Raw genomic sequence first — 21,364 nt, 5'->3', positions numbered from 1 at the left:
AAGTATTTAGTCACCTACAAACAAACAAGATTTCTGGCTCTCACAGACCTGTAACTTCTCCTTTAAGAACCTCTTTTGTCCTCCACTTGTTAACTGTATTAATGGCACCTGTTTGAACTCGTTATCAGTATAAAAGACACCTGTCCACAACCTCAAACTCCACTATGGCCAAGACCAAAGAGCTGTCAAAGGACACCAGAAACAACCTTGTAGACCTGCACCAGGCTGGGAAGACTGAATCTGCAATAGGTAAGCAGCTTGGTGTGAAGAAATCAACTGTGGGAGCAATTATAATAAAATGGAAGACATACAAGACCACTTATAATCTCCCTCGATCTGGGGCTCCACGCAAGATCTCACCCCGTGGGGTCAAAATGATCACAAGAATGGTGAGCAAAAATCCCAGAACCACACGGGGGGACCTAGTCAATGACCTGCAGAGAGCTGGGACCAAAGTAACAAAGGCTACCATCAGTAACACACTACGCCGCCAGGGACTCAAATCCTGCAGTGCCAGACGTGTCTCCCTGCTTAAGCCAGTACATGTCCAGGCCCGTCTGAAGTTTGCTAGAGAGCATTTAGATGATCCAGAAGAGGATTGGGAGAATGTCATATGGTTAGATGAAACCAAAATAGAACTTTTTGGTAAAAACTCAACTAGGCGTGTTTGGAGGAGAAAGAATGCTGAGTTGCATCCAAAGAACACCATACCTACTGTGAAACATGGGGATGGAAACATCATGCTTTGGGGCTGTTTTTCTGCAAAGGGACCAGGACGACTGATCCATGTAAAGGAAAGAATGAATGGGGCCATGTATCATGAGATTTTGAGTGACAACCTCCTTCCATCAGCAAGGGCATTGAAGATGAAACGTGGCTGGGTCTTTCAGCATGACAATGATCCCAAACACACCGCCCGGGCAACGAAGAAGTGGCTTCGTAAGAAGCATTTCAAGGTCCTGGAGTGGCCTAGCTAGTCTCCAGATTTCAACCCCATAGAAAATCTTTGGAGGGAGTTGAACGTCTGTGTTGCCCAGCGACAGCCCCAAAACATCACTGCTCTAGAGGAGATCTGCATGGAGGAATGGGCTAAAATACCAGCAACAGTGTGTGAAAACCTTGTGAAGACTTACAGAAAACGTTTGACCTCTGTCATTGCCAACAAAGGGTATATAACAAAGTATTGAGATGAACTTTTGTTATTGACCAAATACTTATTTTCCACCATCATTTGCAAATAAATTCTTTACAAATCAGACAATGTGATTTTCTGGATTTTCTTTTCTCATTTTGTCTCTCATAGTTGAGGTATACCTAGGATGAAAATTACAGGCCTCTCTCATCTTTTTAAGTGGGAGAACTTGCACAATTGGTGGCTGACTAAATACTTTTTTGCCCCAATGTATGTGGCTTTTATCCTGGACAAAGTGTTTAAGTCATGGATGTTTAAAGTTTAACTTCTTCATAGGTCTAATATTATATTTAACTTTTCGTTCAGGAAGTATGACGCTGCGCTGTCAGTACGCTTCTCCATGTTTGTGATTGGTCGAATGCTCCAAATACCACCCCTTTCATGTGAACGCGCACCTAACTAGATAGGACACGGCTGGCTTGAGCGATACACTTGATAACCCGCGTCGTAGTAGTTTAGCGAGAGCGCGTATGTTTTGGATTAGGCCAACCGGCTAACTCAAACATATCCAGGTTAGGTTGAACCAGCTTCGTCGTACAGGCCTCTGGTGTGGTGTTTACAAACTGTGAAAAAAGTGAAATATCACCCATGATTATACTTATTGTTTATTTATCTGTGAAAATGTATGTGTACAAAGTAAACTTAGTCGTTTATTGTTTACCTGTGTATGCAGTGAACCTAGCTCTTGAATTTGACACTAACAAAATACTTTGATGCTTTGCTGTTTCTCGTAAATACTGAGTCATACTTCTGCATTATGAAACAATATGAATTCATTTAAATCTCAGCTCATCTTTTTCCTCCAGGCATTTTCTGTTTTCATTGTGCTGTCTTTTTGATCTTACCAAAGTGCACACTGCCATCTAGTGTTGTTCCTAAATATGTCATGTATTGTGCTGTATTCTGATAACAGGAAGAGAAAAGCATTTGCAGGCTTAATATCAGCAGGACAAAAACAGTTTCCAAGCATTTTGGGTTTGTTGATGTTCTACTAGTCTTGCAGCAGTGAACCGATTGCTTTGGGGGATAAAAGTGCCCATCAACACCTGTTCCAAAAATAACATTTAGAACACAAAGGAATATGTATGTAGTTATGTAATTCAGTCACTTCCTGCATGAATGTACCAGATGTGCTTGTGTTTATTGTTGATAGATGAGATTGACACAGGTAGAATGTAGTGTGTTATTAGTTTATTTGGTTTCACTTTTAAAAGCGAGGGAAAATCAAAGTCAATCCCAAACTAAAGTAAAACAAAAAAATGGCAACCTTAAATTAAAAAGTTTATTTTTAAACTTGGAAAAATAGGTTTCTGGTGAATAAACAAGCAGAATCATGCTCCCTTTGATGAAACCTTTATATTTAGCTTTGGAACAATCAGGAAACAAAGGAATATTTGGCCACTAAATATAAACAGAAGCTAAACTTCTCTTTTTGAAAGAAACACAACACGTGAGGCTCCATAGCTTCTCATGTGCTACCTCCGTTTTCAGATATTTTGCACTTCTCCTCTGCTGAGGGCTTGAACACGTTGGCTCTGTAGAACTTCAGCTCTTTGATGCTCTCCTGGATGTCATCCAAGGCTCTGAGGAAGGAAACCACAGCTTAACTGTATTCCTTGAATTATGCATATAGACAATGACCCTTAAATCAAGCTTACAGGATAGGGCTGCGGGATTTAAAAAATATCATCATAGTATTCTGACTGATATTGCGATATGATTTGAACAGAGAGGGAATGAGATTCACATTATGATTGAAAACATATCAAAACGACCATGGTGATTTTTGTAGCGAATGTACCAAGCAAGGCTTATTTAATAGGTGTGGAAAGTAGGCCTGTCGCGATAATCGATAAATTGACTTATCGTACGATAAATAAAAATGGACTCGATAACTTTTCTGAGCTCGATAAATTGCCGTCTACATGCGTGTTTGTTTACATAAGGATGTGACCAGCATTTTAGCTAGGAGCGCTGTGGCTGCCAGACGAGCTGTGGCTGCCGGCCATGCGCGCTGTGAGGGGCGGGGCTGACACACAGCCAGGACACTCTGTGTGCACGTACAGCAGCGTAGCAGCCAAATTAATAATATAGCGACAAGCGGGACACAACCTGTGACTTACTCGCGGGGTGAAATGGAATTGGTTACAAAACCTACACATCTCGATTCTCCGGTGTGGCAGTATTTTGGATTCAAACCAAATCAACGAGGCCAACTTGAATGAGCCGGGCGGTGTGTCGCATTGGTTTAAAAAAGGTAGCGACAAAAGCAGGCAATACCATGCATTTTAAACTACACCTAAAACACAACCACTACATTCCGTTTTCCCAGTTGGGAGCAAACACGGCTGGCATCTGGGTCTTTGTATGGACAGTGGACTGTACACATGACTGTTGTTTTAAGGAGATTTTTTTTGCTTGTGAGACAATGTGTGCTCATATTGATTTATTTATATATATATATCTATATATATATATATATAGAGAGATGGATAGATAGATGGATTGAGAGCTCTGTTTTCCAGACTGAGTCTATTTAATTTATTGTTTTGGTTGTGTGTGATTTTCTTTTTATTTATTATATATCATTTATATATTTTAATATTATTATTATTTCATTTGCAATGTTGAATGTTCAATAAAAAGTTCTGTTTCAAAGGATGTACTATAATTATTATGATATATTATCATTATGTCAGTGGTCTAAAATGGTCTTACAATGGTGCCGACAATATTATCGTTTATCGCAATAATTTCCAGGAACATTTATCGTCCAACAAAATTATTTATCGTGACAGGCCTAGTGGAAAGTACCGCTTGGCTGGGACTTCTCTGGTGCACCAAATTCAGAATTGTATTTTCATGTAAAACAAATGTTGTGCTTACTGCGATTTCAATATTGCTCTAGTCCACATTGTGGTTTGGATAAACCTTTGGTTATTTGGGGAACCACATTCCTGGATCATTTTATAATTTCAACTTTGATCTTATTTAAGATGCTTTTCCTATCAGTTTTGTTGGTTGTGAAACAAATGCACTCATCACCTTGAAAAAGAAAATGTACAGTTTCTTTGCAAATGTCAATTCATGCTAAAAGTAGATCTAGTTGATTGAAGCAACACACTCCTCAGCACTTCCATACTTGTGAAGGTGCCTGACTGCTTGGTACGCATCGTCTGGCTTTATAAAAATCTTTGTTCACCATGGCTTCTTTACAATGTTACTTTAGTAAATAGTGGAAACAAATGCCAAATATACAAAAGCCTGACCTCAGTAAAGAAAAACACATTCCTCCTTCCATGTTTATGTTGATGCGTTTTTGTTTACCTGTGGGCTGCTTTCTTGTGAGGCACTATTTTATATTCCTTTGGATACCACCGTCTGAAAGTATTTACAAAGAACAAACCCATATTAAAATAATAATACCGTTGCAATGACTAGCCAACTGATGAATGCAGATAAGATCATTAGTGGGGCTAATAAATGACAAGTCTTAATGACGAGAAACAAAGGACAGAGGACTTGTGAGAGACAAATGTGGAAAATATTCAAATCCTTGTGCAAAAGTCCACACCAACACTTTCCTGCAAAGCTCCTTAATGGTGCTGACGTCAATGATCCTGTAGTGCAGGTGGAACATGAACTGAGGCATGAACTTGTCCAGGAACCTCTTGTCTGCGTGCACAGAGTTCCCTGCAGGAGGAGAAGCATAGGACATAACTGAACTACATCAGTTGCATTAGATCACACTACAGCTGATGCTGAACGTCACTCACCAGCCAGGGGACACTGTCCAGGGGGGGTGTGCTGTCGGACAAAGGACAGGAACTCATACTCTGCCTGTTCCAAAGTGATTTTACTGTCCTGCACCGCCTGGGTCAGTCCTGACTGAGACACAAGCACACTGGCTGTAAACAATCTTCAGTCAGTCAGCTGGTTCAGCTCATTGCAATGCGAGGTAGATTCAGAATCATAACACTTGATTTATCCCTGGGGAAAACTGGGTTTCTTTACATTTGCTTATAAGTTACATTTAAAAAGTGAAACGTGCAATCAAGAAAAATAAATAAAAGGGAAACAACATAAGAAGTTTAAGTAAAAATATGCAATTTGTACAATTTAACAACATACATACAGTGTGTATTTTATATATTAAAACACATTCAGTGGTGTATAAGTATGAATCCATATATTAATGCTGAATTGCAGATTTACAGAAGGTTTTCATACTATTCAGCTCCATGCATTCTATGACTCAAAATGAGTAAGCTAGGGCGGAAGACAGAGATAAACCCGTTTGGACTGTGATATAAAATTGGTTTTGTACCAACTCTCTACTTTTTAAGCCATGTCTTCAATTTAAACCCAAAGAGAAATATGTTCTTTGTATCCGTCTTTCTCCCACCCCCTACAGCAGAGACAGCTCACCTCTCCATGGTGCTCTACACACCACTCCGACATGCCGTCCAGCAGCTCCTTTGGCTGGTTAATGATCAAGTTGGGCCCCTGCCGACCGAGAATACATGTGTTAAAGGGCCCATGTCATGCTTTTCTGGTTATTACCCGTCCCCTTGTGTGTGATGTAGCTTGTTCTGCATGTAAACGGTCTGCAGAGTCACAAACCCTCAAAGTACCCTGAAGCGAGTAAAACTCTAACACAGAAAAGATGTCTATGCTGCCCCAGAACGCCTCGTGGGACATTTCTCTTTTTCAATTTGTTCTTCCGGGAACCAAGTGACGTAACGACAACCCAATGGACCAATTGGTCCAAATGGACCAATCCGTGGATCCCTTGGCGTCACTATCAAACGCAGTGGGGAGACCTTTAGCGTCAATTTTCAACTATCAGGGAGTTCCATTGACTTGCATAGATATTTTCTCAGCCGCAGCTGCGTGGATCTCCACTCACAGTTCGCCACACACTCACGTGTGTGTGCCCAGGCTGAGTCTTGCAGACCCCACGCAGCAACCAGGAAACGACACCCAGCTCACACTGTCCGCTCCTCGAGTCTCAAAGCAGTGAGCCACGCCAACACGGCCCCCAGACCCCACGCAGCATTCTCATCTGTTTGTCATTGCTGGTGTCATTTTCTGGTTGCTAACAAACGCCATTGTAACACATAATCACACATCAGAGCACAGTGGGCTCATAGGGAGGGGGGGCGGGGCAGGAGCTTCAACAAGGCGTGTAGGGCAGAGAGTGAATACACATGCTATACAGAGATGCTGTATGAGAAACCAATGTGATTTTGAAACATTGAACAATTTAAATCTATTCTAGTAGACCTCAACAATGGAATTATGATCAGTAGAAATGGCCATGACATGGGACCTTTGAGTTATGAACATATACAGAATAGAAGCAGCAATCAACATTTTCTTTATTTTAAAATAGTTTTTTGTTACCACAGCCAGAATATTCAGCTCAGAGTCTGTGATCAGGCACGCCATCTCAATGATCTGGTCCTTCTCAATGTCCAGACCTGTCATCTAAAAAAAATGACAGAAGACAGCAAGATGTGACATGTGTCTGGCACTCAAAACAGCATCACTTAATTCCTTACAGCAATTACTTCCTGCCATCATAGCATGGATGTGTTCACAACATGGCTAAATAGTATTTAATGATAGTGTGCCTGCACCTATCATTTTCTATTATCAACACTGCCAATTAGACGTTTTTGGGAGGATGATATGAAAACAACTAACAACTAAAAATGTATAGAGTAACTATATTCCATGTTACTGAAGTTCCTACCGAAACAACTTAAACTCTGAGCCTAGAGTCACATGTCAGTAATGTTAATAGCAATCATTATGATTGGACATTTTTAAGAGAATTGTAGGGTCTGGTTAACACAAATGATGTCTGAGATCTACATCATGTAAAGCCATCTAGACTTGCTGTCTTTATCTGCTCAATCATCCATTCGTTGATCAGTTATTCTGGGCTGTCATCATTTTTCGTATAAACTTGAGCCTTCATGTACACATGTGTAAGTTTACAAGCATATGTTAAACATTTTAAAAGGTTAACCTGGTGCAGCATCTGTTTTACTGGCTATTATTTTGTACTAGCCGTAATGTTGCTTCAAACTAAATGGATAAATAGCAAACAATCTCTTGGCTGAACGTGAAGTTGCCATTTCATAACGTAAAGTCTATAGCCTACCCATCTCGATAGCTCTTAATTTCGGGGTGTTCAATGATTTTCTAACGTTAAAAAGTCCTCATGTACTTAACCAACACATTATTTAACTTGTACACATAGAAAACGTTATACTCAACATCCTTTCGGCTAGCGTTACCGGTTAGCTTGGTGTATCATACTATTAGCACATGTCAGAGAAGCTACAGCCAGTAGCCTCAGGTGTAGCCGTTGTTAGCCGGTGACTTACCTCCAGGTCCACCCACACCATTCTCTGCGACATCGCGTTGGGCGACATGCTGATTTTTCTGGATAACTGGACGTCCAAACTTGAAACGAATCTGGAGGTGAATGTGTTTATTCCCCGGCTAACCGGTGCGTTTCTCTGCAGAACAAGGCTGCAGTGTGAGTGACAGCCTGCCGTTATCTGCCGCAGGACGGGAGTTCTCTTCTGGCAAACAAACTCTAGAATTACTGGAGCCCATGCCGAGGTCCGCGAGAGCACTAGCATCCTAGGCCGGCTTCCGATCTGATCTGTCGTAAAAACAACTACATCCCATCAGGGGACACAGAGGGCGTAACTATCGCGAGAGTTCCATCTACATCCATGAGTTGCAAACGGTTGTTTCTCAAAAGGTGAGATGTTACTAGTTTCATCGGTTGCATCTTATAAATGGCTGACCGTGACCAATGTAGATCCACGATGTAAATCAGCATCTTCATAATACATTTTGCTTTCTTTAAAAATGTTTTATTTTCCAATCTAAGCCAAATGTGAACTTACTGTTCTTAACATTCTTTTATATTTAGAGAGCCAATCAAAGATACATAAATCCAAATTTAAATCATGTATTTATTTGTTAGAATATCCTTTTCCTTCTTACCTTGGTTGGCAGTCATTTATATGTCCATATATTAAAGGATTTTCATACATACACACATTTTTACTTATGTTGTGCTCTAGGCAGGACAAATTAGATACAAGCCAAATGACAACAACAACCCTAACTTCAAGATGTTTTCTGTCAATCAACATGAAAATAATTATTTTATTAATAAAAAAAACAAGTGTTCTAGTGGCTTAACTTTGAATACAAATATTTATTTTTAGTAGTATCAGAGTTAATGTTTTATTGTTTTATGTTTCAGTGATATCATGGCCAGGTCCAGGGAATGGGCAATGTTTCAAACAGCCCAATTGATCCTACACCTAACCAAGTTGGGTTTTGCGGTCAATTGGAAGAAGAGCAATCCTTGTACGTGTGAACCTACCTGGCAATAAACCCGTTTCTGATTCTACATCCCCCCACAGGCCATGCTGGAGGAGGTCCAGCTGGATGTGAGTTCCCTTTAAAACCTGCTTCATGTTTTTGTATGGGTGGGGAGATGTGAGCGTCCTGCAGGAGACAGGGCAACGCACACACACACACACACACACACACACACACACACACACACACACACACACACACACACACACACACACACACACACACACACACACACACACACACACACACACACACACACACACGGGCAAAAAAGTATTTAGTCAGCCACCAACTGTGCAAGTTCTCCCACTTAAAAAGATGAGAGAGGCCTGTAATTTTCCTACCTTAAGTATGAGAGACAAAATGAGAAAAAATGACTTAAATTATCATCATTTTGCCCATAGATATTAATGGTATTTGCGTGCAAGTCATCCACTGTCAACTCTAACATAATCCACCTTCCATCCTCATCAGTTTGTACAGAATGAACTAAGTGTTGAAGTTATTTTTTAAACATAATCATAACACCCCTACTATTAGAAGTGCCATGACTGAAATAAATATCTCCACCCCATTCTGATTTCCATTTCAACTCGTTTTCCAAATTAGAATGCGTTTCCTGCACACAAATAATTGTAATATTGTTTTTATCTTTCAACCAAGTAAAAACTTCATTTCTTTTAGAGACATTAGCCAAGCCGTTACAGTTATAAGTTGCAATCGTAGTACATGTCATGTATCATTTAAAATGAGTGATATAACTCTGTCAACCCTTTTTAAATACTTGATAAGGACCCAAAACTGTAAACCTAAAAAACATATAACACCTACTCATTTGCCATGGAGTTAATTGGCATTTTTTCGGTCACAACCCCTTTCAATGGACTATCTACATATATATATATAGATAGAAGAAGAAGAAGATGGGCTTAAACAAAGAGAATAATCCAAAAAATGAAGCAGAAAACAAAAACAAACATTCCATGCCGTAAAGGGTTTCTTGTCTAATAAGGAAAACATAAATAAAACCTCTAACCAGGCTCATACGGTTATCCTTAATGAAAAAAAGTAGGCATACATGCGACAAAGACTAACCACAGTTCTGAAACATAATAGCCGACTAAATACTTTTTTGCCCCACTGTATATATGTATATATTTATATAAATATATACAATTTCAGAATCAAACAGAGCACTCTCATAATAACGTAACACTATCAGAGACTGGATATATCGCCCCCCCCTCTCTGGTCGCTACAATGAGGGAAATAAATTACGGGCCAAAAGTTTTATTTACAAGTATTAAAAGTAAGCAGAGGACACCAAACCAACTGAGACCTGTCTGTCCGCTGCATCTACGCACACACTGTACCACACGCACCTACACACTGTACCACACGCACCTACACACTGTACCACACGCACCTACACACTGTACCACACGCACCTACACACTGTACCACACGCACCTACAGCTCCTAAAACAGGCTACAGCCGTAGTGTATTTTATTATGTGAAGCACTACATGTTTTTAGAAAAATATCGACTCTTTGTTTGTAGATATCTTCTAAACTAAAGCAAATAAAGAGAGTAGGCCTGTTATACTGAGTGATATATATTTTACACACTGCTCTGCTTTCTACACTGACCTCACAGCTGTTCTCTCTGGAAACATCGCGTCGCGATGAAAGCAGTTAATAAAATAATATCCAGGGGATGCATGCAGAGCTGTCATTGGCTGAGATCAGTCCGGCCGTGCGTCACGACTCTTTGAAACATCTCTGTTCCCGGAAATGCATCCGCGAAGGAGCCGTGGCGGACCGTAGAGGACCCATCAGTGTATCCTCGGTTATAGCTCCTCCAGAGAGCCTCCTCGACGCTCGATCCTCGGTCCTCGAAGTGCATTTAGAGAAATGAGATGTCCTTCAACATGGCGCGCTGAAATTCATTTCCGGGGTCACTACCGGAGGACTGAGGAGTCGAGGAAGGGAAATAAGTTAAATTAAATGAGCAAGGGCCCTTCTCTCGTAACGGGGTCTGGTAGTTGGTGTGCCCCCACCGCGTGACCAAGATACCCGGAGCTTGGAACGGGACACCGGGCAGCGACAGCGATGGGAAGTGGATAATAAACAACGGAGCAGTCGGAGCATTACTGAACTGTTACAGTAGGCAGAGAAGGACCATGGCATATGTGCGGGAAAACAGTATGCAGATCACGGTTGAAACGGCTATTATGTTTCAGAACTGTGGTTAGTCTTTGTCGCATGTATGCCTACTTATGTTAATTAAGGATAACCGTATGAGCCTGGTTAGAGGTTTTATTTATGTTTTCCTTATTAGACAAGAAACCCTTTACGGCATGGAATGTTTGTTTTTGTTTTCTGCTTCATTTTTTGGATTATTCTCTTTGTTTAAGCCCATCTTCTTCTTCTTCGATATATATATATATATATATATATATATATATATATATGTAGAAAGTATATTGAAAGGGGTTGTGACCGCAAAAATGCCAATTAACTCCATGGCAAATGAGTAGGTGTTATATGTTTTTTAGGTTTACAGTTTTGGGTCCTTATCAAGTATTTAAAAAGGGTTGACAGAGTTATATCACTCATTTTAAATGATACATGACATGTACTACGATTGCAACTTATAACTGTAACGGCTTGGCTAATGTCTCTAAAATAAATGAAGTTTTTACTTGGTTGAAAGATAAAAACAATATAAAAATTATTTGTGTGCAGGAAACGCATTCTAATTTGGAAAACGAGTTGAAATGGAAATCAGAATGGGGTGGAGATATTTATTTCAGTCATGGCACTACTAATAGTAGGGGTGTTATGATTATGTTTTAAAAATAAATTCAACACTTAGTTCATTCTGTACAAACTGATGAGGATGGAAGGTGGATTATGTTAGAGTTGACAGTGGATGATTTGCACGCAAATATCATTAATATCTATGGGCCAAATGATGATCATTTAAGTCATTTAAGTCATTTAAGTCAATTAAATCTGATCATTGAAAAAGAAGAAACAAAAACAAATAAAAACCTATGTTAAAAAAAAAAGACTTATAGTTTACATGATTACACAAATGATTAGTTTGCAACGTATAGTTTTATTTTTGAAATTTATTTTATTTAGCTTGACTCAGTGTTTTTTTCTTTTAAACTCATAGTTTTGCTTTATTCTGAGAAAGTGTTGCTTTATCTTTATGATACAAAACTAATCCCATACTCCGTCCACACTCACAACAACATCATACAGACATAAATAAAGCAGCGACTGTATTCGCCATGACATAGACCAGGGGTTTTCAAAGTGTGGGTAGGTGAGCCTCCCCTCAGAGAACATAAGAACAGCCGCGCCCCCCCTCCCAATTATTATTGCTGTTATTATTATTATTATTATTATTGTTGTTGTTGCTATAATGCAGGGGTATTCAATTGCATTTCAAAGAGGTCCAGTAAGAGAAAATGTAATTAAATGCTCTGTTTTCGCTGTCTACCTTCCGCCATTTGAAATTACTCAGACTGTTTCTCTCCTCTTGTCTCGTCTTTGTGTGTGTGTGTTTGAATCTATCGTGCTGACTGCACCGATTTGATTGGCTGAGTAGCGTCACCTCCTTAAAACATTAAACAATAACTTTTTTAAACCTTTTTATTTTTATGTTTTAAACATATTGTATAAAACTCCGCCACTACTTGGACTATTCCTTGCACCCCTCTAGAATAAGCCCGAATGGTCTCAACCATATTGCATCAGTAACGTGCACTTGTTATTATAACAAGATCGCAAGGACACTGGTAGAGATCGGAAAATTGAGTGTTGTTTAGTTTGTGTGTTGTGGAACATGCCTGTCCGTGCATGAAAATATACCACACACCTAATTACAATTGCATGTTCAATTCACTACCCTGTAAGTTAATACAGTTGTTAAAGTTGGAACAGTCTGTGGACTAGGGGTTTCACAACTACCAATATTTACTAGTCGACACGTTTTTCAAAATAGTAGTCGACTAGTCGACTAGTCGTTACGTCATAATAAAGACACACAAAGAGAGGTTTACAACTGTATTTTCTATTGGAACTCATACAGTAACATTAAACACTGCATTTTAATGTGTGTTACATGGCTGAGTAAATAACAAACACTGGACTCACCAAAATCGACAGCAAAAAACTCTTGTTTACATAAATGCCACGTAAATCCAGCGCGCAACAGCGCATTGCGCAACACTTTATTCGCTGTCCTCCACGATAACGTCCACCTTTCCATATTTTTGGTTTGAACACCAACGCATCGACATGTGAGGGAAGGAGGCTTGACCGCTTTCGGGTGACAGTGTTGCCTGCCAGGGAAAAAACCCTCTCACTCGGGGTGCTTGTGGCTGGAATAGCCAGGTAGCTCCTCGAAAGCGGGGGAAGCGGTGCACGTTTTCTGCCCACCACTCCAGTGGATTATCCATTGTGGGGATATGCGGTGTCCGCTGGCAGTAATCCCGTAGCTCATCATCCGCATCACTGTTGACCCATGTTTTCTTGCTGTTCGTTTGCCTCTGTTCAGTGCTGACGCCGGTCCGTTGCTCACTGGTGCTAGCATTACTGCTAGTGCTAGCTGTCGGCAGCGGGTGTTTCATCTTTAGATGGTTGCGCATAGCAGATGCATTTGTATTGTACTTCAGTACAGCTGTACACAACTGACACTTCACTGTGGAGTTGGTTACATCTTCGTTGAAGTACTGCCATACATAATAATGTCGGACGTGTTTTGTAGCATTTTGCAGCACCTCGTTTACCTCCCATTTTTTTCACGACTAGTCGACTAGGGCCTACAGCGCCGACTAGTGGTAAAGGTAGTCGACTAGTCGACTAGTCGATTAGTTGGTGAAACCCCTACTGTGGACAGCCATTCTTCCTTGCATGTCAGTCGCTGACACCTTCTTACAGAGGACAGGCACATCTAGCTGCAGCACGACCCGTTTATTTCCGCACGCCATGTTCTCAAGACATTTTTTTTTTAACATTTTCAACATGGTGGATAAATCCTTATATGCTCCCGGCAACACACTGAACGTCAACTTTGCCTCCTTATTACACTCACCCCTACTCTAGTGGGAACAATGAGTCTGCGTCTTTGATGCACACAGGAATAAACGCAGATCATCCTCTGGCTGCAGCCTTTACCGGTACTTGCTTTTGATCAAAGTCAATGTGGAAAACCTGCACTCACACAGGTAGGTGGAGGTGAAGGGAATGAGCACTTTTACAGCCTTTTTGGCGAGGTGGGGGAACTCGGTCTCCGCAGACAGCCACAAGTGGGCAAGTGTCACTTTACTCGTCTTTTTCTCGTTCTTTTGTGTCTCATGCTGCGCCTCCCCTGAAGCTCTCTGGCGCCCCCCAGGGGAGGCGCGCCTCACACTTTGAAAACCGCTGACATAGACAGTCTGTGGTTTGTACATGTTTAACTTTTGTCCAGTTTCTGAACAGATATGAGGAGCTGTGAGCTCTGAATGTGTGCTAATTACGGCTGATGTGTTGGGAGATATTGCGCTCTCGGGTGCTGACCAATCACGAAGCGTCATTTCTTGACTGGCAGCAAAAACAACCAATCACAGCAGTGCTTCTCTGGCTGGCTCTGTCCAATTACAAACAAGAAGTGTTCTCCCTAAAGGAATACCCTTTCCGTCCAATGTGAAATGCTGTGGTGTTTTCTGAAATACTGTTGTGTTTTCTGAAATGCTGTTGGGTTTTCTGAAATGCTGTGGCTTTTTCTGAAATGCTGTTGTGTTTTGTGAATTGCTGTTGTGTTTTGTGAAATGCTGTAGCGTTTTGTGAAATGCTGTGGCGTTTTGTGAAATGCTGTGTTGTTTTCTGAAATGCTGTGGTTTCTTGCACTTCAGGGCCACCGTAAATATGGTTGAACTCAGAAGTTTTAATAGAGGGAAAACCACTATTATGGGTGTGACGACTTCGTCACTATGGACTGACGGCTTTGGGCCGGGTGATATGGCACTTTATTAGCGTGATTGCACAATACAGTTAACATTGCGTATTTGCACATAATTTATACTAATTATGGAAGTAGTATTTTTTTAACTGATTAAACCGTATTTACTGAAATGTCGTCTGGATGCTGGGATAAGGATGACAGCGGTTGAGAGTAATCAGGGTGCAAATAATATGTTGAAGGTCTGTGGCTGATGATTGTGTGCACCTGGGGCCCTGGGTTGTCTCCTCCCCCCTCACCTGTGTCTAATTGCTCCCCCTCACCTGTGTCTTGTTAGTCTGTGTATTTAAGTGCTGTTTCTTGTTAGAGTGAGGGTGACCCCGGTGGTGGCTCTACTGCTAGGTGGATATTGCGATAGTAGACAGAGATTGGAGTGGACGTGAGTGCGAGATTGAGAGCAGCTGGTGGAATGGCGTCTTTGAGTCCTGGAGAGGAGGATATGGAAAGTGCATCTGAAGGAGAAGGAGGATGGAATGAAGTAAGGAAAAAGTCTTCAAGAAAGAAGATAGACATGTCAAGTGACAGTCTTCGTGAATCTGATTCGCAGAATGAATTGAAGAAAGTAAAGAAAAGGATTGAGAATGAAGAGTGGAAAGTGATCGTGGAGTTTGGTGAGCAATCCGCAGCTAAGCTACATCCAGTGGCCTTGACTAAAGCGATTCACAAAGAAATTGGATCGATAAAACAAGCAAGATTTCTGAGCAAAGGACGGATGTTGGTTGAGTTGATTAATGCAAAACAACAGGAAAAGTTACTGAAAATGAAGACCCTGAATGAAGTTCGAATTAAATGCCATGTTCCTGGAGCAAATCGGAAAATACTTGGAGTTATCAGTGGAGTTCCCATTGAAAACAGCATGGAAGAACTCAAGAAAGAAATTTAAAGGGGGAAAAGTGTCTGTAGTTAAGCGTCTTCCTTCTAGGTATCAGGGTAAGATAGTGGATAGTTTGTCTGTTCTTCTTCAGTTTGAAGAAACAATACAACAGAAGATAATGATCGGTTGCATGAGCTTCCCAGTAAGAGAATTCATCCCTAAACCTCTGTGGTGCTTTAAGTGCCAAAGGTTTGGGCATGTGGCAGACAAGTGCAAAGCAACTAAGCCCAGGTGTCCAACATGTGCGGGGGAACATGAATATGGTAGTTGTACTGCAGGTGCTAAGGTGAAATGTTGTAACTGTGGTGGGGAACATAGTGCTGCATATCAGGGCTGTGAAGTGCAGAAAAAGGCCAAGGAGGTGCAGAGATACAAAGTACAAAATAAAGTCTCATATGCTGAAGCAACAGAAAAGGTTTCACTAAACATAGCTAGGAAATCCCAAGTAGCAGCAAGTATGTTCTCTTCAAAAGATTTTCCCAAACTCCCACAGGCAAAGGAAAGCTCCACAAAGTGTTCACATAAGTGTGTGATAGGAGAGGATGCATTGATTGTTAATAAGTACAAATGTGTGGCCTTTATTGGAAAAGTGGTGAATTTAGCTTTGCAACAAACAAAAAAGAGGTCAAGACTGAAAACAATAGTGGAAGCAGCAGGTGAATTTTTGGGGATAAAGGATATAACCGTTGAAATGATACATGATATGCTAGCCACCAATAATGATGATTCACAGATTAATGAATAGATTAATGGTTTTTCTCATTCTGCAATGGAATGCTAGAAGCCTTATTGCAAATGGAAAATAATTCAAGATATATATATATATATATGTGTGTGTGTGTGTGTGTGTGTGTGTGTGTGTTAAAAGAAAAAACGGATGTTATTTGTATTCAAGAAACATGGCTGAAGACTCATTTGGACTTCATAATTGGGGGATATACTGCTATAAAACAAGATAGAAATGATGGCCAGGGAGGGGGATGTGCAATCTTTATCAGAGAAGTCATATCTTATAGTAAGCTAACATTTAAGAACAGTCATGATTTAGAAATAGTGGGTGTAGAAGTTTGGATTAATAAAAGGAAAATTAGTGTCCTGAATTTTTATAATCCATGTAATAAACTCAAAATAGAGGAATTGGACAGTCTTTGCCAAGGAAATGAAATAATATGGTGTGGTGATTTTAATGCACATAATACAATGTGGGGAGGGAGATCAACAGATTACAACGGACAGGTGGTGAAGGACTTAATGGAGGCAAAGGAATTAGTTTGTTTAAATAATGGGCAAGGTACAAGGATCAATTTTAGAGATGGGACAGATTCTGCGATCGACCTAACTCTTGTAACAAGTGAATTAGCTTCTGGTAGCAGTTGGGAAGTATTGGCAAATAACAGTATTGGGAGTGATCATCTTCCGATTATAATCAAGTTTGATATAAATCATGTGGTTGAGCTAGATGGTATCATGAGATGGACTTTTTCTAAAGCAAATTGGGAGATGTTTGCTAAATTGTGCGATAATGAATTTGATCAAATTGATATAGCAGAAAGTATTGATGAAATAAATGAGCAATTTACTTCAAATATAATTAAAAGTGCTTATCAAACTATTGGGAATAAAACTGGTAAACTTAGGAAATGTGTTAAGATGGTACCGTGGTGGAACAAAGAATGTAATGATGCAATCCAAAACAAAATCAGGCTGTTTGGAAAGCTATGAAAGACACATTCATTACATAATTTATTAGAATATAAAAAGGCACAGGCTCAGGTAAGGAACATTGTTAAGAGAGCAAAAAGGGAGTGTTGGAGAGGATTCTGTTCAAGTATTGGGAGAACTACGCCATTAGATAAAGTATGGGGAATGATTAAGAAGATGAGGGGAATAAGACAGCAGAGTAACCTGCCAGTGTTAGTGAATGGAGGGGAAGTTGCCACTGGTGCTTTGGAGAAGGCAGAAATTCTAGCTAAAAATGTTGTCAAAGTTCATTCTTCGGAAAATTTGACAGAAGAAGGTACGATCAGGAGACAGGAAGTGTTAGATGAACATCCTAATGTATATGAAGAAACACATTCGTCGCAGAGTGTTGTAAATGTGCCTTTTTCTATTCAAGAGTTGAGAAGAGCACTAAGTAAGTGTAAAATGACTGCTCCTGGGAAAGGTAATGTATGTTACATGATGTTGACCAAATTAAGTGATTTTGCATTAGGAAAGCTGCTGGAGATGTACAATAAGATCTGGGAGAAAGGGAAGCTGCCAATAATATGGAAAGAGTCTGTCATTATTCCTATTAGGAAACCTGGGAAAGATCCAAACAGTCCAGGCAGTTATAGACCAATAGCTCTGACATCGCACTTGTGTAAAGTTATGGAAAGAATGATAACAGAAAGGCTGACATACTACATTGAGAAAAATGAACTAATGACTCCTTAGCAGAGTGGGTTTAGAAGAGGGCGGAGTACTTTAGATCCACTGCTGTGCCTGGAGTCTGAAGTCAGGAAAGCCCAAGCGAATAAGGAGTGTGTTGTAGCTGTGTTCTTTGATGTGGAAAAAGCTTACGATATGATGTGGAAGGAAGGATTATTAATAAAACTGGACATTATGGGTCTGGGAGGTAATGTATATAATTGGATTATGGATTTTTTGTTTGGCCGTGCCATCAGAGTCCGCGTTGGCAAGTCATATTCTCGAAGTCATGAAGTTGAAAATGGAACCCCGCAGGGGAGTGTCATCAGTCCTCTTTTATTTTCTATCATGATCAATGATATATATATATATATATATACACACAAGTAGGATCTGATATTGATAAGTCACTTTTTGCAGATGATGGAGCTATTTGGAAAAGGGGCAGAAATGTAAAATATATTGCAGCTAAGATTCAGGAAGCCATTACTGAAATTGAAAGCTGGTCTCTGACATGGGGGTTTAGATTGTCGGTGGAAAAAACATAAACTTTATTTTTTACGAGGAAAAGGATAGGTGAGGAGGTTAGGTTAAAACTGTATGGACAAGATCTAAAGAAAGTGAAGACATTTAAATTCCTGGGAATATGGTTGGACGAGAGAGTCACATGGAGTACTCACATTGATAAAGTAGTAGATAAATGTAAAAGGGTTTTAAATGTTATGAGGTGCTTGGCAGGCACTAAGTGGGGGGCTGATAAAGCTGCTTTGAGGAACGTATACACAGCCTTAATTAGATCAGCCATAGAATATGGACTAATAGTGTATGGTTCAGCTGCATATTCTTCTCTTAAAAAATGAGAGAGTCCAGGCACAAGCACTAAGGATATGCTGTGGGGCAGTAAGATCTACACCAGTGTTGGCACTTCAGGTAGAGGTCGGAGAAGTACCTATTTCTTTGAGGAGAAAGCAGTTAATTGTTAATTACTGGGCAAATCTACAGGGTCATAAAGATACTCACCCTACTAAACAAACTGTACAAACAAGTTGGGAAAGTAACAAAATAAAAAAAAAGAAAGTGTTTGTGTTTCGGAAATATGTAAGGAATTCAAAGTTAAAGAATGGAATATTAGTCCGATGGTGTTGTTATCAGCTGTTCCACCATGGTTGCTACCTCAACCTATAGTAGATTTATCACTATTGAAACGGTAACATTCAATGAAAAACAAAATCAATGTACAGGCTTATGTGAACACTGTTCTACATGAACAATATGGGCACTTTATAAAAATATTTACTGATGGATCCAAAAATCCAGAAAATGGTCTAACTAGTTGTGCATTTTATGTTCCTGCGTTAAAAGTCAAAGTGGGAAAGCGTACAAGTGATCACATTGCAGTATATACAGTAGAGATGATGGCTATCTCTCTAGCACTTCAGTGGGTAGAGGAAATACAGCCAATGCGAGTGGTCGTGTGCTCTGACTCCAGTGCAGCTCTTGAGAGGATAAACAACTTCTCTTCAGAATGTCGTCAGGATATTTTACATGAAATTTTACAAATCATGTTCAGGTTAGTTCATCTGGGAATTGTTGTTCAATTTGTGTGGGTTCCAGCGCATGTGGGTATTAGAGGGAATGAAGTAGTGGATCAACTGGTAAAATGTGGTTTGAAAGCAAACCAGATTGATATTATGGTACCCATCAGTAGAACAGAAGTCAAATCTTTTACAAAAGTGGTTATCAAGCAACAATGGCAAAAACTATGGGACAGTAACACCAAAGGAAGACATTTATATCAGATACAAAGGGAAGTAGGAACAGGAAGCACTTGGGGGAGTAGTAGAAGAGAACAGAGCATTAACAGCAGGATACAATTGGGACACTCTGGATTAAACTCATCACTGCATCTGATGCGAAAACATCCAAATGGCAATTGTGATGGTTGCCAACAACCAGAGACAATACATGTATTTTTTAGCTGCCCGGATTATAACAGACAAAGATTCATTCTGAAAACTGCACTGGAACAACTCAACATCAAGGACATGGATTTCAAGTCAATATATGAAAGTAAATCAAGAAATGAAGCAAACAAGCTGATCTTCAAATTCCTCGAAAGCACTGGTCTGAGGACAAGGATTTAATATGAACATTTAATAAATCAACAGTAGGTGGCGATATATGCTCCAAGTGGAAGCGATTTGCCATTAAAGAGAAGAAGAGTGAGGGTGTGTGAGATCCTGGTGGCTGCACGCTGGGCTCGTGTGAACGGCAGCAGGATTGAGGTTGTGTGAACTTTGTGCACATTGTTTTAATAAATGCCCACGTCGGGTTATATTTTTGGACGTTCTGCCTCTGCCTCCTTGGTCGGGCCGCTCAACGGTCAGTCTCACAATTGGTGTCAGAAGTGGGATTCGACCAAGTGAGGAGGTGACAATGATGAGAGGACCCGTGGCTGGGGGTGGCTAGGCCTGGAACTGACCAGGGGGCCACGGCTGCTGAAGCAGAAGGAGAAGAGAGACAAGCAGGAGGAGACGAGAGATAAGGAAGAGAAGCTAACGGACGAGCTAACGGAGACAAGGAGGAGAAGCTAACGGACGAGTTAACGGACGAGCTAACGGACCCCCGAGGAGTCGACAAAACCTGGGTTGGAATAGAGGCAGACCAACGCCTTACAACAGGACAAACAGCTTCCGGATAACGGCTTCACTGGCTTCAGCGGCCCCGCTGAAGGTGGCGGAGGAGGCGGCGTTGAAACCGGGTGGCTGACTGGTGGTCCCGAAACCGAGACTGTAAGACACTGTGCTTCCTGGGGAGAGGAGGAAGGAAATGTGACGACTTCGTCACTATGGACTGACGGCTTTGGGCCGGGTGATATGGCACTTTATTAGCGTGATTGCACAGTACAGTTAACATTGCGTATTTGCACATAATTTATACTAATTATGGAAGTAGTATTTTTTTTAACTGATTAAAGCGTATTTATTGAAATGTCATCTGGATGCTGGGATAAGGATGACAGCGGTTGAGAGTATTCAGGGTGCAAATAATATGTTGAAGGTCTGTGGCTGATGATTGTGTGCACCTGGGGCCCTGGGTTGTCTCCTCCCCCCTCACCTGTGTCTAATTGCTCCCCCTCACCTGTGTCTTGTTAGTCTGTGTATTTAAGTGCTGTTTCTTGTTAGAGTGAGGGTGTGTGAGATCCTGGTGGCTGCAGGCTGGGCTCGCGTGAACGGCAGCAGGATTGAGGCTGTGTGAACTTTGTGCACATTGTTTTAATAAATGCCCACGTCGGGTTATATTTTTGGACGTTCTGCCTCTGCCTCCTTGCTTGGCCGGGCCGCTCAACGGTCAGTCTCACAATGGGAAAGTCTCCTGAGAAAAGGAATTATTTTCATGAATGATTTACTAGATAGCACAGGTTATTTAATTTCATATCAGCGTTTTTGCCGTA

The 21,364-nt window shown here is 40.7% G+C and overlaps 1 protein-coding gene across 2 annotated transcripts; it reads right to left on the bottom strand.

Annotated features, from left to right (window-relative positions):
- Positions 1-2,368: 2,368 nt before the first annotated feature.
- Positions 2,369-7,887, bottom strand: smfn (small fragment nuclease). 2 transcript variants are annotated; one of them, XM_079650729.1, is made up of 7 exons: positions 7,591-7,884; positions 6,599-6,682; positions 5,621-5,698; positions 4,969-5,080; positions 4,780-4,885; positions 4,520-4,576; positions 2,369-2,775 (listed from the first exon to the last, which is right to left on the bottom strand). In XM_079650729.1, exons 1-7 carry the CDS (start codon positions 7,849-7,851, stop codon positions 2,661-2,663), a joined length of 813 nt encoding a protein of 270 aa, XP_079506855.1. In that variant the 5' UTR covers positions 7,852-7,884; the 3' UTR covers positions 2,369-2,660. The 2 variants fall into 2 exon arrangements, with proteins under 2 accessions (XP_079506855.1, XP_079506856.1); XM_079650730.1 differs by lacking the exon at positions 5,621-5,698 and having other exon boundaries at positions 7,591-7,887.
- Between the last annotated feature and the right edge of the window lie 13,477 nt (positions 7,888-21,364).

Source organism: Notothenia rossii (assembly GCF_949606895.1).
Source record: "Notothenia rossii genome assembly, chromosome: 9".
Classification (NCBI taxonomy): Eukaryota; Metazoa; Chordata; class Actinopteri; order Perciformes; family Nototheniidae; genus Notothenia; species Notothenia rossii.
This window is presented reverse-complemented; position numbering and strand designations above follow the sequence as displayed.